Source organism: Perognathus longimembris, chromosome 28 (genome assembly GCF_023159225.1).
Source record: "Perognathus longimembris pacificus isolate PPM17 chromosome 28, ASM2315922v1, whole genome shotgun sequence".
NCBI lineage: Eukaryota > Metazoa > Chordata > Mammalia > Rodentia > Heteromyidae > Perognathus > Perognathus longimembris.
Genome location: NC_063188.1, coordinates 13316288 through 13336353, shown reverse-complemented (window position 1 = coordinate 13336353; position 20066 = coordinate 13316288). Strand labels below are relative to the sequence as shown.

The 20066-nt window shown below is 46.2% G+C and overlaps 2 protein-coding genes across 2 annotated transcripts; one reads left to right on the top strand and one right to left on the bottom strand.

Moving 5' to 3' along the window:
• Positions 1-1550: 1550 nt before the first annotated feature.
• Positions 1551-11902, top strand: LOC125344137 (cancer/testis antigen 55-like). The gene is made up of 3 exons (XM_048336745.1): positions 1551-1635; positions 9854-9966; positions 11720-11902. The coding sequence occupies exons 1-3, from the start codon at positions 1578-1580 to the stop codon at positions 11900-11902; spliced, it is 354 nt and encodes a 117-aa protein (XP_048192702.1). The 5' UTR covers positions 1551-1577.
• A 4178-nt stretch (positions 11903-16080) lies between these two features.
• Smim10l2b (small integral membrane protein 10 like 2B) lies at positions 16081-19409 on the bottom strand. Its single transcript, XM_048336664.1, has 3 exons — positions 18770-19409; positions 18192-18406; positions 16081-17268 (listed from the first exon to the last, which is right to left on the bottom strand). Exon 1 carries the CDS (start codon positions 19324-19326, stop codon positions 19090-19092), a length of 237 nt encoding a protein of 78 aa, XP_048192621.1. The 5' UTR covers positions 19327-19409; the 3' UTR covers positions 16081-17268; positions 18192-18406; positions 18770-19089.
• Between the last annotated feature and the right edge of the window lie 657 nt (positions 19410-20066).

Sequence of the window (20066 nt, the reverse complement as noted above, 5' to 3'; positions counted from 1 at the left end):
GTCTATGCATCTTTCCCATAAGCAATGGAGTCTTTATTTTGACTTGGTTTTTTTTTTAGAATTGTCCCTCATTTGAGGTTATTTTCCCAACCTTATTTCATGCTACTCTCCTTAGCCTCTGGGTCTTGAATTTAATGGGTTTCCTCTCTATTCCTAGAAATTGCATTTGTTTTTTGTTTGTTTTATTTCCCTGCCCCAGTTCCCATTGCCATTTGACAGGCAAACACTTTATATTCATTCACAACCCAGCTCAAACCTGATTTCCTCAAAGTAATGCCCTCCCATACTTTCAGTCTGGAATTTCCTTCCTCCTCAGAATCCTGAGACCAATTTTTGAACTTACTTTATGTCCTACATCTCCACTTGCATAGAAATATTTATTTCTCTTTCCTTCAGATAAATTGTGAATTCCTAGAGGTAAAGGTTTTTTCTCTCAATCTAATGCTATGTGTGCAATTCCAAGTTCTAGATGTTATTTATTTCTGATCCTGAAGCTTGAACTCCGGGCCTGAGCACATCCTTGAGTAATATCAAGGGTTACACTCTTCCACTTGAGCCACAGCTCCACTTCCAGCTTTTTGCTAGTTAATTGGAGACAAGAGTCTCACAAAAGTTCCTGACTGTGCTTGCTTCGAACTGCAGTCCTCAGATCTCAGCCTCCTGGGTAGCTTGGATTATAGGTGTAAGCCTGGCTTCTGGATGCCTTTTATCAAGGCATGAAGCATGGACATTACTTTTATCATCTCATGGCTATGATCTGCTTTTAATATAACACGAAATATGTTTATTAGTTTGAGGATAACTTTAAAGTATTATTATTAATAATAATTTAAGTCAGTTGTGGGGCTTGAACTCAGGGCCTGGGCACTGTCCCTGAGCTTTTTCACTCAAAACTAGTGCTCTACCACTTTGAGCCACAGCTCCCCTTCTGGTTTTCTGGTGGTTACTTGGAGATTAGAGTCTCATGAACTTTCCTGTAAGGGCTGGCTTTGAACTACAATCTTCAGATCTCAGCCTCCTGAGTAGCTAGGATTACAGGCGTGAGCCACTGGCATCAGCTTTAAATTATATTTTGAGACAGGATCTTTTAATGTTACACAGGTTGATCTCAAACTTCTGGACTCAACTTATCCTTTATCCGTTAGCTCCCGAAGTAGCTGGAATTTCAAGTACGTGTTCAATTCCTCTTCAACATCCATGTTTTAAGCATACTAGTTCCTTTTTATTTATTGTCATAGTTTAAGTAATGATTTCATTATCTTACAGGTGGATGCTATTGCTGGTAATTTTTTTTTTTTTTTGCCAGTCCTGGGGCTTGGAATCAGGGCCTGAGCACTGTCCCTGGCTTCTTTTTGCTCAAGGCTAGCACTCTGCCACTTGAGCCACAGCGCCACTTCTGGCCGTTTTCTGTACATGTGGTGCTGGGGAATCAAACCCAGGGCTTCATGTATGGGAGGCAAGCACTCTTGCCACTAGGCCATATTCCCAGCCCGTATTGCTGGTAATTTTTGATGTCCCTAGATCATCGAACTTACCAGTGAAATATTTAATTGACTGGGTTACTACTGGTATAAAGAATGATACTGTCTACACTGATAAAAGAAATTCACTTCTCTCTGGACATTGTTTCTGAAGGTATGTTTTACATTTTATAAATATGTCATGCTTAATATTTCAAGGAGATGTAAGTACTGAGATTCTTTCTTTTTCTTTTTTTGGTGCTAGTCCTGGGACTTGAACTCAGGGGCCTGGGCATTGCCTCTGAGCTTCCATGTCCAAGGCTAGTGCTCTACCACTCTGAGCCACAGTGCCATTTCCAGCTTTCTGAGGGTTAGTTAATTGGCGATAGGAATCTTACAGACTTTCCTGCTCAGGCTGGCTTTGAACCAGTATCTTGAGATCTCAGCTCTTGAATAGGTAGGATTACAAGTGTGAGCCACCAACACCTGGGTAGAATTATTTCTAGTGTATTCTTGTCTTCAATTAGTTGAGATACACCTTTGGAATGGAAAGTAGTATGCATCATAGGGATAGAACTTTGGAATGGAAAATAGTAAGCAACATAGGGGTGAATAAGTAATATTTTTAAGATGTAATTTTATTGTTATTACTAAGGTGTTATACAGAGGTGTTACCATTTCATAAGTCACATATAAATATAAGTACATTTCTTTTTGGACAAGGTCACCCGTTCCTTCACTTTCCTCCAGTTTTCCCCTCCCATCCTTGCCCACAAGTTGCATAGTTCATTTTCTACCTACTGTCTGACTGACTTCCATGACTGTGTTTGTTTATCCTTCCTGTCTCTTTTTTTGCCCCTTTTATTCCCCTTAAAAGACAAAAAAAGAACAAATAAAGTCCCCAAAAGCAAAACCAAACCAAAAAAATTGTGTTTCCATATCCTGGAATTCATTTCAATAAATAATATTTTAAATGTTCAGAAGAGTTATACCTCTGGGTTACTGTCCTGGGTGTAGCCTCCTCCAATTTCATTATTTGTGTGTGAATGCCTAGAGTCTTGTATCATACCTCACTTTATTTTAGATCTAGCTTCCATATGTGAGAGAAAACATGTACTGTTTAATCCCTGTGAGCTTGGCTTACCTCACTTAGCATGGTTTGTTCTAGATCCATCCATTTCCCTGCAAATAATGTAACATTATTCTTTCTAATGGAGGAGTTAGATTCCATTATGTATATGTACCACCATTTTTTGTAGGTCATCTGGGCTGTTTCCATAATGTGGCTATTGTGAATAGTACAGCAACGAATGAGGGTGCCCAAATGTCTTTATAGTATCTTAGTAGATGCCCAAGAGTGGTGTGGCTGAATCATAGAGACGTTCTATGTTTAGTTTTTAGAGGAACCTCCAAATAGCCATCCAGAGGGGTTGCACTAGTTTACATTCACACCAACACTGCACTAGGATTCTTTTTTCTCCATATACCCACCAGCATGTGTTGTTATTCGAATTCTTGATGTTGGCCAATCTAAGATGAGATAGAAACTCAGTTGTTTTAATTACCATTTTGTTTATGGCCAGGGATGTTGAACAGCTCCTCATACATTTGTTTGTCATTCTTACGTCTTGTATTTTGTCAGTGCTGGGGCTTGAACTCGGGGCCTGGGCACTGTCTCTGAGCTTCATTGCTCAAGGCTAGCATTCTATACCACTTGAGCCACAGCACCAATTCTGGCTTTTTTTGTTTATGTGGTACTAAGGAATTGAACCCAGGGCTTCATACATGCTAGGCAAGCACTCAACCACTAAGCCACATTCCCAACCCTCATTCTTACTTCTAAGAAGTTTCTCTGTAGCTCCTTTGCCCATTTAAGTGATAGGTTTATTAGTTGATTTTTTTGTAGAGGAGAGGCTAATTTTTTGAGCTCCTTGTATATTTTGGATTTTAGGCCTTTGTCAGATGGATTGCTGGTAAAGAAAAGAAGCCAGGGACAGTGCTCAGGTGCTGAGTCCAAGCCCCAGGACTGCCCCGCCCCCAAGTTCCTGAAAATATCTATAAGTTCGATTGTTTCTCCTACTCCATCTTGCAGTAATTTCAAAGTTTCTAGTCTGATGTTAAAGTATTTGACCCACCTTGAATTGATATTAGTGCATGGTGACAAACAGGGATCCACTTTTAGTTTTCTACATATGAATGACCATTTTTCCAACATCAGTTATTGAAGGGGCTATCTTTTTATTCCTGCACATATTTTTGGCTCCCTTGTCAAATATCAGATAACTATAAGTATATGGCTTTATTTCTGATCTTCTAACCTGTTCCACTGATCTTCAGGTCTGGTTTGTGCTAGTACTAAGCAAGTTTTGTTATTATAGCTTTGTAGTAGAGCTTGAGGTCTATGATTTTGATCCCACTAGCATTTCTTTTTCTTACCTAAAATTACTTTGGCTACTCGAGGTCTTTTGTTTTTCCATATGAATTTTTAAATTGTTTTCTCTATCTTGGTAAAGAATTTCATTGTGATTTTGATGGAGATTGCATTAAATTTGTAGATCACCTTTGGCAGTATGGCCATTTTCATTTTAATTCTACCTGTTCATGAACATGGGAGGTCTTTCCATTGCTTCATATTTTTATAGTTTTCACTATAAAGGTTTTTTGCTTTCTTGGTTAAGTTTACTCCTAAATATTTTATTTTTTTGAGGACATTGCAAATTGAATTGTTTTCCTAAGATTTCCTTCTCTGTTAATGTAGCATAATATACTTACTGATTAACATATATTAAGCCAAACTTACATCTCTGGGATAAAACCTACTTGATCATGGTATATAACTTTTTGATTGCTGAATTCTGTTGGCAAGTATTGAATAAGTAATATTTTTTAAACCTAATATTTTTTAAACCTCATGCTGTCTGTATTATGTATTCATAATAATTCATAATGAATAAATTCATTAGGTTAACATAGTAATGTCTGGATAGTTTTTCCATTAATGTAAGTATTTAATTTCTTTTTTGGTGAAAGTGATAGGAATGTTGATTATTAATTAATTATTGTTAATCTTAGCTACTCAGGAGTCAGAGATCTGAAGGTTTGAAGCCAGCCTTGGCAGAAAAGTCTCCATGAGACTCTTCTCTCCCATTAGCCACTCAAAAAACAGAAGTGGACAATGCTCATGCCCTGAGATAAAGCCCTATGACCTACCAAAAAATCTACTGTTTTAGAAACTATTCATTGACTAGTTTAGGCTAGAATTAAGCCTATGATTCTTAGGTGAGTATGATACTCAAAAAGCCCATCTTATCATAATTCCATGACCTTGGTAAGTCAAATAGGCTAGTTGGAACATTAATAACAATACTTTCTCTCAGAAATCTTGTGATCTCTTTTTCTTATTTTTACAAGGGTTTGAACTCAGAGCCTCTTGATTGCTAAGCAGGTACTCTATCATTTGAGCCATGACCCCAGCCCAGAGATCTTTTGCTCTCTCTTCCATTTTAGGTTTCCTTTACATTTGTCATTGTTGAAGGCTGTGTGATCTATCATTCCCCTTCAAGGACTTGAGACCATCCACTTTTGGTTATTTCCTGCTGGTGTGGGGCATAGGCCTACATGAGCAGTGTGTCAATGAGAACAGTGGGGTCAGCTAGGATCCCAGGTTCTGTGGTCCAGGGTGCTCCTATGGAAAGCAGTGCATTCTTTAGAGATCATAAACAGTTAGAGTTTCATCTATGGAGGGGAAGCTATGCTACAGATATAAAGTACAACAGGTTGAAACCAGTGAGACACAGTAGTAAGTACAGCAGTAAAGATTCCCCACAGTTGATGATAAACAATGGTAACACATTGATTTTTAACATAGGCAGAGGACCAAGAGGACAGATCTCTGGAGTTCAAACCAGAGTAAGACATTGCACTGATTTGAGCTCAGCGATTTGGGCTGAATTGTCTGGAAGTAAACAGAGAAATTAACCTTAAGCAGGTCATCTGTGTTGACTTGTGCTGTAGTTAGGATATCAAGAACTATCCTGTTTTTCTTACCTCTTAATCTGTGCCTGTGTGCACGTGTACATGATGCATATGCCAGTATTGGGGTGTGAATTCAGGGCCTGAGTGCTCTTCCTGAGGTTTGGGTTTTTTTGTTTTGCTTTGTTTTTGTTTTGCTCAAGGCCAGCATTCTACCACTTGATCCACAGCTCCACTTCAGACTTTTTATGGTTAATTGGAAATAGGACTCTCACAAACATTCCTGCCAATGCTGGCTTCAAACCACAATCCTCAGGTCTCAACCTTCTGAGAAGCTAGAATTACAGGTGAGAGCCACTGACACCTTGTCATCTTTCCCTCAGACTATAGTCTGGAGACAAGAGGAAACAAACTTTATTAAAAGTATTGAGAATATGTAGTCCAATAAGGAGAAAAGCATTTGGATTTTTCCTGGATCTGTAGAAATGGCAGGAAAAGAATAGGAGGCATGGTTCAAGTGGTAGAGTACCAGCCATGAGTGAAAAAGCCCAGTGAGAGTGTGAGGACCTGAGTCCAAGCCCCAGCACCCCCAGAAATGGTGTGTAATAGGTAAGAGTGCAAATTTCTGTCTAATCAGAAGGCAGACAACCATGGGGGTAAATTAATCATGCTTGCAAACTGTTTTCAATCTCATAGCAAGTTACTTTTGAAATTCTTATCACAAGTGACTTCCTATTGAATCTATCAACATCTCTTCTTTCCTTTGAAACTATGTGTCTCTGCTTAATCCTTCTATGGGAAAGCTTTATCTTGGCAGGTCTTTCTTCATTGTCCCAGTCAGTTTATATTTCATTGCTGGAATAAAATGTTCTAGTTGCTCTTATACCACATGGGGGAAAAGTAATAGACAAGTCAGTTGGAAATATGTGCCAGTAAGACACTTTTTGGACAAACGGAAATAATGAAAAAATAGTTGCATAAAGGAAGAAAACTATACTGGGGATAACTTTTGTCTAAAGTGGGGGGGTCTAAAGGGAGATGAGAAGAATAAGAAAAGAGAGTCAGTGCGTATGAGAACACTATAAAAGGGAGAATAAAGCCCGAGAGTCTACATTTGAGCCATATTCTAACAAGGAACAATCAAGCCCAACCCTGCAGGAAAATGGTGCAGAATCTAATATCCCAAATAACCTCTGTGGGATGGAAAAAAGAAGGCTAGGGACATGAGTGAGAAATTGATAGGAGAAGGAATCAGCTCACATTTAGTAACCCCATAGGAAGGCAGGAACAACAGCTGGAAGAAACCTTAAAAAACAAGTCATGCTTAACCAAGCCACAGGACTGAGCTACTGGTGCCTGGTTCAGACACTGTTTGTTTTTTCTTAATACCTCTGTTTAAGACAAAGTCTTGCTATGTCACCCAGGCTGTCCTTGAACTGAGAATCTTCCTGACTCATCATCTCATGCGCTGGGATTTAAGGAGTGAACTACCGTTGCTGGCCTTCATTATATTTATTTTTATTAGCTTACATTAGTTATACAGAGGGTGAAGATTCCATTGTTACATTGAGCTGTGGCTCAAGTGGTAGAGTGCTTTGTAGGTATAAGCCAAGACTTTCCCCTGAAATTTGTCATGAGATAGTCATTGTCTGCTTTGTTAAGAAGGGATGGACTATATGGACAAAAGAAGAGTTGGGAAATTGGTCCAGAAAACACTGTGATTATTTTGGCCTGTGTGATGGACATTTTGGCTACAGTTGTAGAAGTGCATATTCTAAGGGTTGATTGATTCTGGACATATTTTGAAGCTAAAAATGAAAGTATTTGCTGGATTTGGACTCTTGTGTGAGGGAAGGAGGAGTTGGTGTTAATTTTAAAGATTTTTCTTAGTGTGTCTCCTCTGCCCCCTCCCCCTGCTTTATTGAAGTATGCATATACTTGCCAGGCTCCTGTAGCTAAAACCTGTAATCACAGCTGCTTGTGAGGCTGAGATCTGAAGATTGTGTTTTGAAGCCAACCCCAGGTAGGAAAGTCCAGGGGGAGACGCTCATCTCCAATTAACTACCAGAAAGGGCAGGTGTAACACAAGTGGTAGAGCACTAGCCTTGTGCCCAGGCCCTGAGTTCTAGACCTAGAACCAGCACACACACACACACACACAAAAAGATTGCACATACTTAAGTAAGCACATGCTTACTACAATCAAATAAACGAACGTATGATGATGACCTTACGTATTTACCATTTTTGTGGGACTGACACTTGAGATCTCTCTTAGCAAATTTATAGTACATAGTACATGGTCATTAACTATTGTCATCATGCTGCACATTTGGTGTCAGAATGTATCTATCTTCTAACTGGAAGTTTCTAAGTTTCCATCATTATCTCCCACTCCCTCCCATTTCCTGGTCCCTTCTAACCAACATCCTGGGGGCTGTCAAGGTCCTTAGCAAGGGAGGCTCCCGGAGTCCTATGCATAACAGACCACTGGGCACCACTGTGGCTCCTAGCACACAGGGGATACTGATTACCTCTCCCCCGCACACACTCATTTTCTTTGTTCCTTACATCTCTGCACAGCCCATTTGTCAGCTTGCCAGATTTCTGGGTGGTGCAAAATCAAAATAGATCATTCAGGGAGTTCCCTAGAAGGCTGGGAAAGTCCATTGTGCACCCCTTTCTTTTTTCTCCTTTCAGAGGAACTTTTCAGCCAGAGAATCCTTGCTCTGTGCTGAGTGTCTTCCTAAAGAACAAAACAGTGCAGGCAACTCATTTCTATCCTTTTTATGCAGTTTCCTTGTTTTTTTCTGGTTGTGAAAGCTCTCTAACTGGACTCCTAAGTAATTTAAGAGCTATTTTTGGTTGCAGAGGTCATTGTCCAATTGTTGTTTGTGGGAGGAAAGTTAAGCTGGGATCTCCTACTATGGCATCTTGTTGATGTTACTTTATTCTTTTCAGTATCTGCCATTTCCCATTTGTGTGGTAGGAAAGATGGAATTGCCACTGGGCACTGGTGCCTCACACCTGTAACCCTAGCTACTCAGGAGGCTGAGAGCTGAGGATTGCAGTTCAAATCCAACCTGGGCAGAAAAGTCCCTATGAGACTCATCTCTAGTTAGTCACTCAAAAAGTGACCACTCAGAAGTGGCACTGTGGTTCAAGTAGTAGAGTGCAAGCCAGGAGCACAAAGAGGCTCGGGGAGAGCACCTAGGCTGAGTTGAAGCCCCACAACTGACCAAAAAAAAAGATAGAATTGCCAATTTGAGAGGTGGCAGAATGGAGGGGCAAACTTGAATGCATGATCAAAACAACAGTAACGTGGCTTTAGACATGTTTACATTTTCATAGGCACATGGACAGTTGCTTGAGGTTAGTTTCATCTAGAGGTCTGGGTTACTTGAAGTCATCAGACCATAAACAAATGTATACATATTTAAAAAAAAGATGGGGGAAAGAGGAGAGGAAGAGGAAAAGTAGCCCAAGATCTATGTCTTATACCATTCCACATTTTTGGATCAAATACTCAAGGAATGTTTAACTTTGCCCCAATTGCTAGTTAACTGGAGGGGTTGTGTAGATTTCCACTCTTATCTGTAGTGTCTGGTGTTTCCAGTTCATCCATGTACCTCTGTTCTCCTGTGGCTTATTACTTACTGTAAAATCCTATTTGAAGCCAGAGGCCAGTGGTTCACATCTGTAACCCTAACTACTCAAGAAGCTAAGATCTGAAAAGCCAGAAGTAGCGCTGTGGAACAAATGGCAGAGCTCAAGCCTTGAGCAAAAGAAGCTCAGGGACAGAGCCCAGGCCCAGAGTTCAAGCCCAGGACTGGCAAAAATAATTATATTTATCTTTTGATTGAAATATTTATAAGCTATCTGTTCAAGGTCCAGACATGGTGGTTCACAGCTGACTACCAGCTGTTTGGAAGACAGAGAGAGAATCTGGGTTTGAAACCATCCTAGAGAAAAAGTTAGAAGCCATTTCAATCAACAAGCCATGTGTGATGGTATGCCATGCAGGAGGCATAGGTAGGAGTACCATAGTCCAAGTCCAGCCCTAGTCAAAATTTCAAGACCATTAAAAAATCAGTTTCAGCACAAAAATGCTAGGGCCTTGACTTAAGAGATAGAATGTCTTTCTAGCAAGCATGGGGCCTTGAGTTCAAACCATAGTACTTCCCCCCAAAAAAGAGGTGTTTTACACCTGTGAAAAATACACTTTACATCTAATGCAAGCTGTTTTAGGGTATTACAGGTCAAAATACTTGGTAAATTTTAGCATAAACTAAATTGACAGATTATAGATTCTTTACTCAGTCCTTTCAAGACAGACAGAGAGGGAAAGTATGAAGTAGCAATGCAACTGTATGTACATAGTTTTCTAAATAACTACTTGATTTTTTTCTCCATGACTCTAGGTTTTGTGCCCTATAAACGTGACTGGGTAGAAATTGAGTATTCCAAAGAACCAGGCACTGCAAAGATTAATACACACTCAGTGAAGCCCTTGAACTGTGAGCTCGTGGAAAAGGTAAGTTATATCCAAGTCCCACTAGTTATTAGTTTCACTCGTGTGTGTGTGTGTGTGTGTGTGTGTGTGTGCGTGTGTGTGTACTGGTCTTGGGGCTTGAACTCAGGGCCTTGGTACAGTCCCTGAGCTTTTATGCTTACCACTTTTATGTTCTACCACTTGAACCATAGCTTTACTTACAGCTTTTTTTTGGATGATTATTTGGGGATAAGAGTCTCATGGACCTTACTGCCCAAGCTAGCTTCAAATGGTGAGCCTCAGATTTCAGTCCCTTAGTAGCTAGCATTACAGGTATAAGCCAACAACAACCAGCCAGTTTGTTTCATTTATACTTCCCCTCTAGTGATTTTTGTTTTTCTTGGCTGGTACTACGATTTGAATGCAGGGACTTTTGCTTGCTAGGCTTCTACCCTACCACATTAAGCTGCACTTCCAACCTTGCTTTTGCTGGTCATTTTGGAGATTGACCCTATTGGACTCTTTTCCCTGGGGCTGGGTTTGAACTGCAGCCCTCAGATTTTAGCCTGCTGAGAAGTCACTGGTGCCCAGTTAGTGATAATTTATGTTTTCAGAAATCTACTGTGTGTGCTGGGACAAATGAAAAATATAAGAAAATATGTTTTCTTCCAAAGAATCCATTTTCCTATTGAAATATCAGAAATTCCAAAAGGGGGGCTGGGGATATAGCCTAGTGGCAAGAGTGCCTGCCTCGGATACACGAGGCCCTAGGTTCGATTCCCCAGCACCACATATACAGAAAACGGCCAGAAGCGGCGCTGTGGCTCAAGAGGCAGAGTGCTGGCCTTGAGCGGGAAGAAGCCAGGGACAGTGCTCAGGCCCTGAGTCCAAGCCCCAGGACTGGCCAAAAAAAAAAGAAATTCCAAAAGGGAAGAATTTTGTACATAATATACAACATGTATAATTGAGTTCTAAGTTATACAGTTATTTGATATTCAAATATTAGTTAGGATGTCCTGAGAATAGAATGAAAAGCAATCATTATATATTTCTAGGAAAAGATGAATGTAGTAGGTTGTGGCATTTGAGCTTACTATAGGAGCTAAGTGTGGTTTTGATAAAGAAGCATGAAAATGAGTTTCAACAAAGTTACAGGTGAAATAATAAGCTTGGAACGTGATGGAGAAGGATGGAAAAATAATAGCTTCTTATTACCACATCCCTTTCAAGTTATTCCCTTCAATCTCCCAGCCTTAGCAATGGCCATTGTGGATCATGTTTAGAGCAAGGTTTCTCAGCAAAGACCCTGGGCCCGTCTCTATCCAGAGTCTGGTGGAATTGGTATAAGGTGGGATCTGGGCACAGGTGCGTTGACAAAGTGCCTCTCGTGTTGCCAGTGCCGCAGGCAGTCCGGGAATCCATGGTGGGGTGGAACAGCCTGCAAGTTAGAGCTGGAGCGAGGATGTGCAGCAACCATTATGATGGATTATGCTTTGCTGCAAAAATGTTCATCAAGCCAGGCTCTGGTGGCTCATGCCTGTAATCCTAGCTACTCAGGAGACTGAGATCTGAGGATCATGGTTCAGAGCCAGTATGTGAATATTATCTCCAATTAATCACACACACATACACCTGAAATAGAGCCATGGCTCAAGGTAGAGCTGGAGCCTTGAGCATAAAAGCTCAGGGACATCACCTAAACCCAGAGTTCAAGTCCTAGGACTGGTAAAAATAGATACATACATATATACATACATGCATACATACATACATAAACCATCCTTTTTCACCACAGATCTGCAATACTTCACTAAACAACAGATGTGGAATAATCGACTACAGCATCTTTTTCACCTTGGATTCTCTGAAGTGTCCAGCTGAATATGAACCTCAAAAACATGACCTGGTTGATGCAGTCATAGTGGAGAGTATCCAGGTGGGCTGTACTTGGAGAGCAGTTTCCATCACCCCAGTGTAAAGTTCCTCCGCATTCCCTGTTGTTTTTTCTTCTATAGGATGAAAATGGTTTGCTTTATTATTATTTATTGCCAGTCCTGGGGCTTGGACTCAAGGCCTGAGCACTGTCCCTGGCTTCTTTTTGCTCAAGGCTAGCACTCAACCACTTGAGCCACAGCACCACTTCTGGACGTTTGCTATATATGTGGTACTGAGGAATCGAACCCAGGGTTTCATGTATATGAGGCAAGTACTCTTGCCACTAGGCCATATTCCCAGCCCCGAAAATGTTTTTTTTTAATAGAAAATTTAGCATAGGAAATTTGAACAACATTTTAAATAAAACTCTTAGGTTAATCTAATGATTTAATGGATGTGGTCTACAACACTTGTAATCTCAGATTGAAGCAGCTAGGGCTACAGAGGAAAGTCATGTGTGAAAACAACAAGAAATATATTTTTGGAAACTGGCATCTGTATACTGATGTAATATTTTTGTTTATTTGAAATTAAGCATTTATATGAATAAAAAAATTTCAAGTATTATTGATTGCATTCAACTAATGAATTACCAGCCTGTGATACATAGCAAGACCTTCTTTCAAAAAAAAAATAAAGAAAGAAACAGAAAGATAATGGAAAGTTCTCTTGTTAACATAAACTCACTTTATGGAACTACATTATAAATTTAAAAAACATAGCTAAGAAGAACCCTGCCATTAAGGTAAATCACCCTGATTTCCATGACCACAGTGAATTCTGTGCTGGAAGTTCCAGGTTTGGCCTTTGATCATAAACCCACAGAGGCAAAACAGCTTAGTCTAGAGTCACCATGGCCCATGTGTTAATAGGCATGATTTAAAGTGACAGTCTGAGCCAGGTGCTGGCTCATTCCTGTAATCCTAGCTACTCAGGGGATTGAGATCTGAGGATTGTGGTTCAAACCAGCCCAGATAGGAAAGTTGTGACACCTTTATCTCCAATTAATTACTAAATTAAAAAAAATACCAGAAATAGTGCTGTGGTTCAAAGTAGATGTGAGGATCACAGTTCAAAGCCAGCCCAGGCAAAAAAGGCCAGGAGACACTTATCTCCAATTAACCATGACAAAACCTGAAATGAACTGTGGCTCAAAGTGGTAAAGCTCTAGCCTTGAGCACAAAAGCTCAAAGAGTACCTAGACCCTGAGCTTGAGCCCCACATTCAACATACACACACACAAAATATAGCATAGGGGCTGGGAAGGTGGATTAGTGGTAGAGTGCTTGCATAGCATTAATGAAGCACTGGGTTCTACCACATAAGCAGAAAAAGCCAGAAGTAGTTCTGTGGCTAAAGTGGTTGGGTGCTAGCCTTGAGCCAAAGAAGCTCAGGGACAGTGCTCAGGCCCTGAGTTCAAGTGGCAGGACAGGAAAAAAAAGTTTAAAAATATAGCATAAAAGAAAAACAATATGGGGCTGGGAATATGGCCTAATGGTAGAGTGCTTGCCTCGTATACATGAAGCCCTGGGTTCGATTCCTCAGCACCACATAGATAGAAAATGGCCGGAAGTGGTGCTGTGGCTCAAGAGGTAGAGTGCTAGCCTTGAGCATAAAGAAGCCAGGGACAGTGCTCAGGCCCTGAGTTCAAGCCTCAGGACTAGTCAAAAAAAAAAGGAAAACAATATATCTCACTCAAACAAATAAATATATGCTTATGCATGCACAGATGTATATATGTATGTACATACACATCAATAAAATGGTATTAATGTTTTAAAAAGCAAAGTACTGTCATCACTGGACTGCTGATATGGGTAAGAGTGGATAGGAACTACCTCTGCCAACCTGCACTTCTATGTAAGGAGCAGGACCCCAAACCACCCTGGTGGAGGGGCCCAGCAGGTCCTGTGCTTTCCACTGGCTGTGGCATGGTTTCCCAGGCGCACTTCCTGCGTGCAGTCACACTCGCCCGCGGAGTCTCCCGAGCCCCTTCAGCCCCGCTTCCAATGTATTCACTCCGGTCCACCCCAGCACAAGGCAGAGGCACTGGATGGGACAGCATGGTGATAATTGCTTTCAGGTCCAGGGAAAAGAAAAGTGTGGGGATTGTGTTTGCTGAAGCAGCACACTTGGGCTCAGACGTGCCAAGTTGCCCTCTGGTTTCAGCCCCGTGCTTTTACCCTGGGAATCCAGGGCACTTGTAGAGTTCTAAAATGCCCGGTTCTGCTGAGGTCCGACTGCCTTTCTGTTCTGCATCTGGCTCTCTGCCAATTTTGTCCACTTCGCGTCTCCCTCTTTTCCTGTCTGCAAGCCTTCTCTTCTGCCAGGCTGCCGAGCCACCGTGAGCTCGGTGCCCAGGAGCTCTTGCTTGCCCTCTGACGCAGTGTGTTCAGTATTGATTTTCAGTGCGTTCCCTCCGTCACCTGCCTCACTGAGTAGTGATTTTCTGGCCCTTTACATCTCAAGCTGCGGAGAAGCTGGAAACTGATTTGCTACTCATCTGGCATTTCGGATCCTCCTGAGCAACTTTTATTTTTTGTCAGTTCTGGGGCTTGAACTCAGGGCCTAGGCACTGTCTCTGAGCCTTTGTGCTCAAGTCTAGTGCTCTAACACTTGAGCCACAGCTCCACTTTTTTTCTTGGTAATTAAAGTCTCATTGATTTTCCTGCCCTGACTGGCTTCAAACTGCAATAAAATCCTCACCTCAGCCTCCCGAGTAGCAAGGATTACAGGCGTGAGCCACTGGTGATGAGAGCCATCGAATCCACTTTTAATGATCATTTATTTGCTATTATTTCTTGATATTGCCGTGTCTTCCTTTGAGCTTTTTTTCCTTTCAGTTCTGGAGGTTGAACCCAGGGCCTCTTACTAATCTCTACCAAGTGAACCATTTTTCCAGACCTTTATTTTTGTATGTGTGCTGAAATGGAGCTTGAATTCATGCTTCCATACTTGTTAGGCAGCCTCTGCCGAGTGATTCTTTTTTGAGACAAGATCTCACAACTTTTGCCTAGCCTAGCCTCAAAGTTCACGATCCTCCTGCCTTCACCTCCTGAGAAACTGACATTATGGGCGCGAGCCACCTTGCCTGTAATCTCATGCTCTTACTCACGTGTATCCTTTACTAATCAGTGAACGGAGAATTTTCTCCTAGGATGTTGATGACAACGATGCATGTGGTGAACTAGGACTCAGTACCTGCCTCACATTCCTTCTTTCCTTGCATGCACTCAGAAAAGTGTCAGGGACTGACTGCTCTGCAAGCAGTAAGGCTTCTGGGTGTGAATTCCCGTCCACTTGTTAGAGGCCTGGGGGGCTCGTGCTGCATGAGAAGCAGAGTCCACCTTTCCCTTCTTTGGCTCTTTCCTGATGGGAAGAGCAGCCATGCAGGCTTAGTGATTGCCTGGTGCTGTTCCTCCTGGGAACCTGGAGGTTGTGGTCACAGCTGCTTTCTGGTCACTGGATAGCCTACGTTCAGGGAAGTGATTGGAAGTTCACAACTCCAGTGTGGGGTTGCGGATTTCCTACTGCCTTGACTGGTAACTGCACCCCTTCCCCAGCTTCCAGCTGCTCCCCCATCCCAGGTGCCTTTCCCTCACCCCCCCAGATTTCTGCTCTCTTGCCACGCCCATTTCACTTCCGCTTAGGATGCCTGGCTCCTCTGGGGAGCCATTGGGGGTGGGACTCTGCTGGGAAGTAGCTTGGGGCTATGGTCAGGGGAGGGAAGCCACCATCCAGGTCTAGGAGGTGATGGTGGTTTATCCCCAAGGGTCCTCAGCCATCTGCGTGCAGCCACACAGCAGGGACTTGGCCGCAGGCTGCTGCACAGGCATCACTGGGCTACATGAAGAAGCCCACAAACAGGCGGTTTCAATTCCCCTTACCCCCAGAGCCAGCTGAACCGAGCATGTTCACACCAGCCTCTAAAATGGAGGAAAAGACTTAGGCTTCCCATCTTGTCGCTCAGGGGTAGGTAGGGCCTATGGTGCCCACCCCACCCCCATCCAAGGCCAAGCTTTGCTTCAGCCCTTTTCCACAGAGAGGGATCTGAGTCTGGTGTAGAAGTTGCTCGTAAGGAGCAGCAGGTTCCCCGCACGGCCCCCTCCGCCTTCTATGGGGCCCCCAGCCCTTTGCCTGGGGAGCGCAGTCGCCCCCCTCCCCACCCTCCCCTGGGCTATTGCATCGCACACAGCAGAAATAAACAGCCAGTCGGCATTAGGTATGCAGAACACAAGGATTTTCTTTACATTTGAGGAACCAACAAGATACTACAACGGCAGAAACAAGACCCCCTTCCTGACCAGACAGAGCTGCCAGGGCAGCTTATCACACAAAAACCTGGTGCTGCCCAGGTGGTGTCTCCACAATGGTTGAGCCTCTGCTTCCAGGACACAGACTCCCAACAAATAAAGTGCATGGAGACCCCATCACACAGCAAGGCCCCACAAGACAGGGAGCAGCCAGGAGGGGAGGGGAGAAAGCAGAGCTCTAACTACTCAAGGCCAGAGGAAGGCAGGAACACAAAGCTGAGGCCATATCTGTGATACCTCCTAATGCCTCCTGGAAGGGGTGGGGCTGCACCCACTGTGGGGGGGTATAGTTCAAGTTCTTTATGTACAGGGAGAATTGGATACCCCAGAAGCTCCTCCAGCTCCACCCACACCAGATGCAAGGTCACTCACACACACACACTCACGAACACACTCACAAACATGCACTCACACACACACCCATGCTCACACATTCCCACTGGCATTGCGAACATGCAGGGATACTAGATGATGGGCCTTCCCCTTTCCTGGCTGCTGTAGGAAGAGGCTGGAGCAAAGCAGGCAGCTGCCCAGAGGATAAAGGCAGGATTTGGAAGCACATTGCCAATTCTGGAGGCCCGTGACTTTGGCTTTCTTGTCCCTCACAAGGGGCCTGAGGGGATGGGTCAGGCCAGAAGCTGACAGCTGCCCAGAGGTGCTCCCTGGTGGATGAGAGGCACCAGCAGGATTGGGGGCTCTGGGAGACTTGGCACAAGGAAGCAAGCCATCAGGCTCGGGCTATGGGAACCCACAGGCAGGCCAGTAGCCGCCCCCTTCCAGCCTGTGTCTATGGGGTTAGACAGGGGCCATTCAGGTCCTGGGCTCCAGTGGGCACCTGAACAGGGCAGATGGCGAGAGGCCGGGTCACTGTCTCCTGGGCGGGTCACACGGCTGCAGGTTTCCCTCCAAGGCACTGAGAACATGCATGGCCCTCAGTCATCGCTGCCAGACAAGCTGAAGAATAGACAGGTGAGGGCAGCCCTGGGCTTCTCTAGGCTGGGTGATGACGGTGATTAGCATACCCGGCAACTCCTGAACCACGCTCAGCCCGTCTGGATGAGATTTTCCCTTATGATCCTGGGGATGAGGACAGAAACTGGAGACAGAGAGAGACAGTCATGTCATGAGTTCTAGCCCATCCCTCCTCAGGTTTATCCCCTCACCCTCTCAGCTACATCCTGTGTTCATGAGCCACATTCCCCCTATCCGCCTTATTCCACTGCCACACTGAGAGGCTCTGGCCACACAACTGCTGCAGAGCCACTAGTGAGGTTGGGAGGTTCTGTAGTAAACAGTTTGGGGCCCATCTCCCTTATCCTCCCATCTTCCCTCTGTCCTTAAGAAAAGCTACATCTCTGAAGCCTGCCCCTGGCCCTTCTCTTCCTGGGTGCCCTGAGAGCGCTGTGCCCTCCCCATCTCACTGCTGCCCAGGTCTTGGAGAAGCCTGGGGAGGGGAGGCAGCGTGCAGACCCAGGGCAGGCTGGGCTCTCCCCCTGCTGTCTGTATGACAAGAGCCCATCGGACTCTTTAAAGGAAGAGACTACATCTCCCTCCGTGTTGCTAGGAGATCTCAGTGCCCTGGGCCACTCTGCCCTCAGCGCCTCTACCGGAGAGCAGCTGCTGGGACCCGGGTACTTCAGGTAGGGATCTGAGTCTTGACAAGGCCAGGGAAGTGGTAGGCCACCAGCTACAGAAACCAGTGCCTGGAAAAGCAAGAGATAGAGACCTCAGAGTTACTTGTGTGGCCACCGAGAGGAAGCCTTGTTTCCCCCTGCATGCTCGTCTGCAATCCCCTTTTCCACCTGCCCTCGCCATGACGGGGCTGCCCACTGGGGGACACCTTCCCATTTTCCCAGATCCCTTGGCTCACAGTGGGGTCCTCGGGCTGTGTATATCTGGGGTTCTGTGGCTCTGAGAAGTCGCATGAACTCCTGCTGGAAGCAGGGATTGGCCTGCCTAAGAGCCACCCTGTGGGAGAAGGGAATGGGGAGGGAAGCCGTGGTCCCCACACTTTCCTACCAGCAAAGTGGATGTCTTCATCATGACTGCAGACGGGGCTGAGGAGCAGAGAGCCAGCAGGAGCAGCCAGACACCAATCCCCTGGCCCCAAGGACGGGGCACGAGGCAGCTTTGCGAACTGGGCAGAAGAGCTGAGAAGCCCGGGGACCTGGGGGCTGAGAAAGAGTCAGGCTCAGGTTTGACTCACAAGAGCACCATCCTCCCTGTCTGCGTACCTGAAGAAGATGAAGAGCGGGTGCATGTGTTTTCCTCTCGAACCTTCGCAGGGCGTCCTCCGCACCACCCACCCCCAATTCCCCAGGGCTCAGGGGACACCATCCGGGCCTCCCCATCAAGCGGGCGGGGGCGGGAGGGGCTTCCTGTGCGGGCGATGCGCTGACCCGCGCAGATGCAGAGGCCGCCGCCGCAGCCCCCACCCCCGGGCGGGAGTCCCGGAGCCTCTGCCCGCCTGGCTCCTCAGCTCGGCTGGGCAGCTCGGCCCGCGTGTCATCCCGATTTCCTGCAAACCTGCAGGGCGCCCCGACATGGGGAAGTCATAGCAACCCATCCACCCCCCGGCTGCACCCTGTCGCCCCTACCTTGCAGCCTGGGGCCTGGCGGATCAAGCGGTCGCATTCCGTCCTCCCCGTGGTCCCCTTTGGCCACCGGGAGGCAACAGGTCGCACGGGCTGGCATTCTCCAGGTCCCGCTGGGAAGGACCGCTCGCACGCGGGGCTCGGCGGCTTGGGACGGGGCCCGCGCCGTGGGGGCGGCCCCTGGCCGCGGAGGGCGGGAGCGGCGGAGGCCCCGGCCGTGTCCCGGCGACCCTGGGCCTCGCCGCTGTCCTTCAGGTCCCGGCGTCCTGGCCGGGAGCCGGGCGCGGGCCAGTGGCGGCCGCCGCTCGCCCCGCCGCGGGCGCTCATTCGATGCGTACCTGCAGGCGGACATTGAACATCACCGAGGCCACCACGTAGAAGTAGGGGAAGTTCGTGCGCAGCCGCCACGCCAGGTCGAAGAAGGTGAGCAGCGTGCGCGTGAGTCCCTTGCAGAAGGCGCTGTAGGAGCCTCGGACCGCGGCGGAGCGCGACAGCCGCACCGCTAGGCCGGACAGGGCCGCCGCCGCCGCCGCTGCCGACAGAGCCGCCGACGCCGCCATGGGCCCGGGGCCGCCGCAGACGCCGCCGACCAGGACCCTACGAGGGCGCACGAGCCTTGTGGGCGGCCGGCCTCGAAGCTCGGCCGAGACCCCTTTGGATTGGAGCCCCGCCCCCCGGCTCGCCCCGCCCCCCGGCTCGCCCCGCCCCCGCTCGCCCCTCCCGAAAGCCGCCTCTGAGCCTTCTCCCGCCAGGGGAAAGCACAGCGGTCCCGCCCAGCCGCCTCCTAGCTCCTCCCCACGCTCCCTCAGCAAATTCCCGCCCCCATTGGCGCCCCGCCTACGACTGTTGCTCCCCGCCCACAAGCTATCCAGGCCCCACTGCTGCCTTTACACCTCCCCCCGGCAGAAGACTCTAAGACCATACTGCTCTTCCTCTCCCCCCGCCCTCCTCCCACCGCACGTCCCCCAAACTGTCTCAGGGAATTCTCGCCCCTATCGAAACCCCGCCCCTCAATCATTGCTGCAGCAAGGCCGCCGTTGCGCAGTCTCAGGTTACTAGCCTCGCACAGCCCAATGGTCAGTCATTATTTGCATAATCCCACCCAACCTCAATAACACTACTGGAAGCTCCGCGGCTGTCTCACCCATCCCATTTGTTCAGCCTCTTCTCATGTTCGTATAACTAATGAGGAGCTCTTCTTACCAACTCCCCCACCTCACACAGGCTTGGCTCACTAACTTAACCTGGCTCAATGGCCACTCTGCATAGTGCCACCCATATGACCCGCTCCCCTCCACAA